We start from the raw sequence: 8,376 nt of genomic DNA, 5'->3' as shown, positions 1-8,376 counted from the left end.
ACTGGAAACGCTGTAGCTAGAGTCACAGGCAGTTGTGAGCATTCTGATGTCAGTGCTGGGAACTAAGCTTAGGTCCTCTACAGGGACAGCCATGTTCTTAACCGTGGAACCATCTCCTGAACTGCTGAGCACAGGTCTTCCTGCTTTCAAAGAGGCTCTAGGCCACTGAGACATATCTAGGACCCCGGTTAACATGATTTTTAAGTTGGACAATGCTTTCCCCCAGAAGAAAACTGACTAGCTGTCTAGTCCATCATACCAATGTGAATCTGCATGTAGAGTGTATCGGAGTTGAGGTAAAGCACAGTAATGTTTATTGTAAATCATTCCTTATAATAGCAAAATAAGTGCACATTTACCAATCTAATTTGGTAGTTTTTTATTGATTGAAATGAATGACATTTTCTAATACTGCAATGACCGTTTCAAGTCATTAGAAGCCTAAAATATCAGCATCTACGGAACAGTACATGGACAGAAGATTACAAGACAAAATGATGCAAAATGAGGCACAGGTAAAAATATTATATTATCTTTTATAAGATTCTCATTTTTATATTACTGCTACATATTTAACACATTATTTCTAAAGACAATTTGAAAAAAAAAAAAACCCAGAGAAACAAACTCAGTACTTCATAATTCAGACCAATAGATATTAGAACAAATAAGGCCACCAAATAGTCATCTCACAAAAATATCCTACTACAGCAAAAATAAGCATGCCTGATGAATAATTCAGATTTGAAATGAAAGAATCAGATATTTTGCCAGTGAAGTAACATTTAAAAAGTATTATATGGTACACTTCATTTGCAAATCCTAATTTCTCGGATGGCTTTGAATATGCATTGCTAATATTTGAAGCAATCCTCCCTTCCACTTCAGAAGCAACTTATATATTTGCATGTTCCAACAGTGAATTTCAGCCTGGTGTTGTGGCTAGACAGCCGTGTTTTGCAAAGCTTACACACTATCAACACTTTGACGAAGAGAATCAGGCAGCACATCTGCATGAGATGGGCTGAGTTTGGGTCTCCTCAGTTTGGCAGATCAACGTTTTGAAGGATGAGGGCCACTCGACTTGGAATGTACACCTGTCAAGGCAAGCACAGCGGTGTAATTGAAAGAGATGCTGACCGTGCTGTCATAACAATAAAGTGATGTCGGCGTCATGCAGTATTGCATGTGACTAAGGTCACTGGGATTCTTCTAACTTTACCAGCCATCAGAAGGCTCAAGATCACAGTTTCAACATTTTGGCAACAATCTAAAGCTATTACAACAACAGCCACTAGAGGGCTCCAAACTATTTACAAAGATGTAATTCCTCACAGGAATGAGGTAAATGGTTCTCTTAAGCCACATTTCACTATTAGGTGCTGCACAAGGGCTGCATGTAACTCACAAGGTTGTTGTGATTGGACAAATAAGTGAAACAGTTGGGTACTCAAAATAACATTGCTCTTCATTAAGCTACTATGTAATCTCACCATAACAAAAAAAAAAAAAAAAAAATCAAAGAGCAAAAATTGGAATGTATAACGCCTTGTCTCAAATTAACCCAATAATAACAACAGCAACAAACTAAATAGAAAAACAAACAAAATAAAGGGCTCTTTCTTAGAGACAGGACGCACCCATTCCTTGCTTCTCTTCTACCTGCAGTCTGCTCTTACGGGCTCCATCACAGCCTCCCACTACAGGCGTCTTTAAGCTCCTTGGACCTCATCGAGGATGTATCTCATACTCTACACCCTTAGCTTGCCTGGTTCCTACAGCTCTCAGGTCTTTACCATGCCTGACCCCACGGCCAGGTTTCCCAGGACAGTTCCAGCTACGGGATGTCCTCCACTCCATTTAAATCACAGCAGCCATTTGGCTCCTGAACCTTTTCACACATTTGTGGGTTTTGTTTTAGTTCTTTTTTTTTTTTTTTTCTTCTTCCCAGATATCTATCCTTCCTACATGATCGGGAGCTTTAGGGAGGCAGGGCTTAAGCATCTCCTGATTTCTCACAGGTGTTGAGCTCTTTTAGGAAGCTGGGTCCCAATAATGGCTGCATTAAAAAAAAAATAAAAAGGCAAAGTAACTAGTGTTAGAACAATGGTAAGCTGGCATGTTCACACTTCCAAAAGCCCTCTAATGTGGCTATTCATAAAATCACCTTCATAAAATTTATAACTAATGCATTATAATTTCCTGATGTACTTCATTTTTTATTTTATTTACTTTCTATATAAAATACTTAACTAATACTAATAAAAATAATAGATTACTGATGTCATTGTAAGAACTTTTTCCATCTCTTTGTTAGTACTTCACCATATTACATTATGTTATCTCTATAGGAACACATGACAGAGTTTTAAAGAGGCCTTTCATAGTTTACAACCAAAATAAAACCCACAGAAACATGGCTTTATGAAGAAAAACAAAAGTAATGTCAAATGTGCCTTAACTTCGCAAATGGCCTCACTATTTTTGTCTAAAAGTTCTACAATAAAGAATTCCAACTATGCTTAAAAAAGAAGTCAGAGAGACCAAAGGAGCTGGCTAGTTTTAAAAATTAAAACACAGTCCATGGTAAAAAGTCGTCAATTAAATGAAATTATGCTATGAAAGCAATGGCTAGAGGTAGTTTTTCTACTCTTTCCTTAACGTAACAGTGATCCGGAAAATAATATTCACCTGATTAAAAACTTCACAAATACCAATAGTCACTGTTTACACAATGCCACAATCTGGTTTGCAATTAAGTATTTTGAAACTGATAAATGTCACATCTCTGTCATTATTACAGGTGGAAAAATAAATTATCCCTGTGCCAAAATCTTTTTACCTATAATTTACACACTGTATTAATGTCTATTGACTTTTAAATCATATTACAATGTAACTGCTGTTGCAGTTCATTTCATCCAGTGTATTCTTTCTGCCTAAGACACAGATATGTAAGGTAAGATGTAGGAAAGGGTTGCAATGGAGGGAAGCTGGACATATCCAGGAATAAGGGAGGACTACTCCATGGATGCAGAAAAATCCAATCCAAGGGGTTGTAAATGAAGCAACAGACATAAGAAACCTATCAAAGCACAGCAGAGGAAAACAAAAGGGACCAGCAGTCAGGCAGGTTCACTTCCTCCCTTAAGCATCCTTGGTACTAATGTAGATAGTAATCTGTCCTTCTAAAGGGCCAACATCAAAGGTTTGTGGTCTACCAGTTAAGATCATTGTTACTAAGTGTGGCTAGTAGGTAAGACAGGAGTCCTGTCACAACCATTATCGAAGAGTAGCCTAAACTTTGACCTAGCATCATAAACCAGACATTTCACATTCCTTTCCAGCAAAATCATCCTGAGAATATTGTTTCACATGATACTGGCAGCAGGAACCTGGCAAACCAAGTTTCCTGAAGAAGTTGCAATGAGACAGATTAGTCAGGCTGGGGAGAAATGATCAGTTCTTCTCAGATACAGTACAGTGATACATCAGAAGAAGTCCACTCAATCTCTTACTTGGATTCTAGACAATTACGGTAGCTATTGTTTGATTCATATCTTCATAGTGATAATAATGGAATACAGATAACAACTATCATTTACACAATGGTTTGTTCTCTTTGGAACCTTTGATATTTTTAGGTAGTATAAATTTAAGAACTGCCAACAAGAGAATATAAATATTTGATGTTTGCATTATATACATTCAGTTTTCCAGTTTGGCATAAGTAATTTAAAATGTTGTGTGAGGAACATTACGGCCCCGACTCCATTCACACTCAGAAACAACAATACTACCTGTTCAAAATCCTTTGGTTGGTAATCATGTAGTATCTTTAACCGGAATATTACATAATTACAGGTCTTAGTGGACTGTTACCACAATGCGTTTGTGTTGCTCTGGAGCCTTTATGCTATAAGCAGCATAAAAAAATCTTCCACAAGAAAGCAACTTTTCTCCATTTTACTTACGAATATTTGAGTTTTATTCTCCATGGGGTTTCTTTGTATATGAATCAACTTTTCTTAGTGTTTAGAAAATGACTGCCAGTTTTACTAAAGGCTGAAGATAATCAGTGTTAATCCTTATGATGAGATCATTAAAAACATGAACAATCTTGAGCCCCTGAAGCTTAATGCATTTTTTTCTGTAACTTTTTATTATTTTCACTATTTAAATTCTAAAATGGCTTTGATCTGTACGGTAAGAGGAGAGGTCCTGATAGAAGTAGATTTAAACATAAATGATTACGTATGTTTAAATGTAACTTACATATTGTGACACACATACAGAAAAGATTTAGCATCTATGTTATAGACTGTACGTACTGTAAAACACATTTGAGTAGAATTTCAGCCTTACGCATATTTTAGTGAGGACCGCAAAAAGAAAAAAGTGAGACAATGTGATACACATATATGAATTCCATTGTCTAACCATCGAGTAACCTAGTCCAAAGGAAGTAGCCCTCCACATTTACTGAGGGCCCCATGCATGCTCATGCTAATTTAGCAACTATTTTGGCAACCTCAAAGAGTCTTAATTACTATAGTAACCACTAGTGACGCTCAAAACCACATGATCAAGTAGCGATCCATTATGCCAGCTACGATGTGACATTTTTCTTTGGGATCAAAAATAGTTGCAAAATTAGTTACATAATTCTGAAAAGCAAGATGTTTAAAACTTGCAATAACAACATTTTAAAAAAACAAAGGCATGTTACACAGGACCTTTCAAAATATATTAAAAAGTACTAAATTTAATGATGGCCTATTCAGATATAATATAGATGGGATGAAAATATTCTTTACTGGAAAATAGACCAGCTTACAAAGCACTTTCTAAGAAAAAAACGTAATTAGCTGTGATTTTGTATTAAAAGCCAGGAGAAAAGTGACATATGTTAATATTATAATTTATATTTATTAATTTAATTACTATATATTATTATGTAATTCTATATAGGATTCTATATAGGGTATGTTAATCCAGAAATGTCAAGGAAATTAGACGTGAAGGACTGAGTGCTTTGTTTCAAAATAAGTAAACATTTCCATAGATAGTGCCAAAGACATCTTCTAACTGTTAAATTCTATTTCCAATATTTATAGAAGAGAGCCAATGGAAAATTCACCTATGTCAGATAGCCCATTTAAACCAAAGCCCTTGCAAGTCCCCACGTTTGGAGTAGGCACAAACAAGCTTCAGGTTGGGAAGGAGCCAAGCTGACACAGTAATTAGTGCCAAGCCTCCTGCCCCAGTCACGTCGTCATCAGTGCCCTTGCCTCTGTGGCTGTAAGGAAGTACAATTCACATGGCCTTGTAGCCCCTGCACTTGCCTTTAAGCTGTGAAATTTGAATTTATGAACCAGACAAAGGAAAGGGAGTCTGCTCACCCAACATGTGCCAATTAACTCACAGGTTAAACATGTGAGCTCAATGTCAGAAACTAGAATGCAGAGAAGTGATTGTGCTAAACTGGAGCATCCCCAAACAATCAGCACAGCAGGCTGGAGGACTTCAGCCTTACTACATCAGCATCTATGTGGTGTCTGGTGCCCTGACTCCCCAAAAGCTTTTCCTTGCTGGTGTGAATCCTGTTACCCCTGCTTTCCTGGTTTCCAGTGAGGCTTCACAGACTGAGCCTGAGCAGTACCTGCTGATGCTGCAGGATGCAGGTGTATTTTAAGATTCCTCTGAGCTCTGTTTGTTGCTGTCTTTGAAAGCAGATTTGACACCTACTCAGCAGATCCCCCGGATTATTGAGCTTGCACATTAAGCTTCAGCAAATGCTGTGAACCGGTTATGATGAGCAGAAATTTCATGGAATGAGGGAAAGCTATACTTAGTTTCTCTTTCATTACTTGGGGACTGCAGGACACAGAGGTGATCTTATTGGTGATTGTATGAGCCACAGTGCACCAAGGGTCACTTTTAAGCACTTGATTGAATTCCAGCACTCACAAATCAGTTTACGAAGGAGTTTGACTCTAATGAGGCATTCCTGTAACAGATGCCTTTATTTACGTAATTTCCTGCCCCTGCCCTTTACCCTCATTGCTTAACAGAATAATTGGCAAGAAGGAACTTGTATTCTTGGAATATATATTTTTTCTTGGAAATTATATATATATATATATATATATATATATATATATATATATATATATATATATATATATAATTAAACTTGTCCATTTGGGCTCCTTGCAGTGGTTACTTTGTCTGGAATTTGAAGTTATAGATGGGCACTTTCTAAAGCACTTGTGGTCTCTGAGGACCAGACACTTCTGTGAGGAAGGCAGGCTCCTATCCCCTTCCTGACCAGATGGGCTGCAGCTGTACTTACATAGTCCTTAAGACCTTTTCCCCTTCTTCTGCACTCGTGATATATGACTGAGACCAAGGGGGAAATGACAGTCTCCTTTCAACCTGCTAATTTAGAATCTGTGTCATGTCTGTGAGATCACTTCAATTAGTGCTTGAAAAGTAACCTGGTTGCTACCACCACTGGCTTGTTGACCATTTTTAATTATGCCAGAATATTTTTCTCCTGTAAGAGTGAATGGATGCCAATGCATTTTCTATCTACTCCAAGAACTGTGAGTGCTTATCAGTGAAAATAATTTCTTCCACCTTGAGAGAAGGTATTTGTGACCAAGCATTCTAAAGGCACCTCACTGTCTTGATGTGTTCAAGTTATTAAAATGTCAGGTCATGGTGGTGGAGCATGCCTTCAATCCCAGCACTCAGGGAAACAGAGACAGGTGGATCTCTGGGAGTTCAAGGATAGCCTGGTCTACAAAGCAAGTCCAGGACAGTCAAGGCTACACAGAGAAACCATGTCTAAAAAAAAAAAAAAAAAAAAAAGATATTAAAATGGCACCTAGGACACAGTGTTTATATACATGACCATGAAGACTTAAAGCCATGGATGGGAGGAAGACCATTTGCAGTGTCTGAAAAATGCAGCTATGTTAATGAGTTTGAGCTTCCTAAGAACCCCTTACCACAGAGAGGACAGCACTGAATGTCCCCATTTACAGAGGGAAATGCCTTGACAAGTTAAATTACTCAAGTGCTTAAAGCTAGCAGGCGGCAGACAGGGCACTGGATCCAAGTTTTTTCTATGATATTTTGTCATCATTGCACTAGAGCACAGAGCCACTCCATAGTAAAATTCTATTGAGATTACGCAAGCTTTGGTAAGTCTTTCTATGAAAGAAGTATGTGAAATCTTTCAAACTCTTTCTGTCAAATTCAAGTGGATTAAGTTCAGCTTTACCACGACAGGCTGCCTCTTCTCGGGTTCATCCCTGTGAGGTGAACCATCTCACTGAGCACCTCAGGAGTCCTTTACCATTTTTGGTTAGTCTACATTTTTTACATAACTTCCTTTGGTCAGTCTACATCTTTTATGTAACTTCCTCACTCACTTACAGTACTGTTATCAGTCTCATCGCATGTATCAAAACGGAATGCCCTGACAGGTAATTGCATTAGTCCTTCAAAAGTGGAATCTGAAGAATGTCCTGCCCATTGGCTAGATCTGGGTAGGGGTTTGAAGTTTACTGCACGTATTGTCCTTGGCTGGTGCCATAGTTTGAGCGGTATTCCTGGGCCCAGATCCGCCTATCATAATGTTCTTGTAGGTTTCTAGAACCCTCTGGATCTTTCTATTTCCCCATTCGCCAATGCTTCTCTCACCTAGAGTCCCAGTAGGATTTCCTCCCCTCTGTTCCACTTTCCTGGTAAGTGAAAACTTTCATGGTTGAGTGGAGAGTGGGGACTGACTTTCACATAAACTCTGGTGCCCCATATTTGACCATGTCCCCTGGATGGGGAGGCCTGGTGGCACTCAGAGGAGGGATAGCAGGCTACCAAGAAGAGACTTGATACACTATTAGCATATACAGGGGGAGGCGGTCCCCCTCATTCACAGTCATAGGGGAGGGGAGTAAGGGGGAAATGGGAGAGAGAGAGGAATGGGAGGATACAAGGGATGGGAGAATAATTGAGATGTAATATGAATAAATTAATAAAATATATTTTAAAAAGTGGAATCTGATAGTGAATCCTCTCTCACCCATGTACAGACAGACCCTCCCTCTGTCCCCATCCAAACCTACACCAGAGCTATTAACATACTCTCATGCACATGCAAGAACAACAAAGAACAACATCTGAGTCTGCCTGGCCAACCACAACTCAACTGTCATTTCTGCAGTCTTTTCGTCTCTCCTGTGGCAGATCCACTCTGTTTGCAATTTAAATGAGGGAATCTGCAACTTCAAGTGTTAGGGTATAGTATAAAAATGGGACCCTGGGTACTATGCAGTCTTTAATGCTTAACCTATAAACTTCTTGAAA

General features: G+C 38.5%; 1 protein-coding gene across 1 annotated transcript in view; it reads right to left on the bottom strand.

The window, feature by feature from the left end:
* Positions 1-444: 444 nt before the first annotated feature.
* Positions 445-8,376, bottom strand: part of LOC127192809 (1,4-alpha-glucan-branching enzyme-like) — a 28,095-nt gene continuing 20,163 nt past the window's right edge. The window contains exon 4 of the mRNA XM_051150135.1: positions 445-1,097. Within this exon, the coding sequence (XP_051006092.1) occupies positions 1,041-1,097 (57 nt within the window). The 3' untranslated portion in view covers positions 445-1,040. The remainder of the gene's footprint in view (positions 1,098-8,376) is intronic.

This window comes from Acomys russatus, chromosome 8 (assembly GCF_903995435.1).
Source record: "Acomys russatus chromosome 8, mAcoRus1.1, whole genome shotgun sequence".
Lineage (NCBI taxonomy): Eukaryota > Metazoa > Chordata > Mammalia > Rodentia > Muridae > Acomys > Acomys russatus.
Note: the sequence above shows the minus strand (reverse complement) of the source record. Positions and strands in the feature narration are given on the sequence as shown.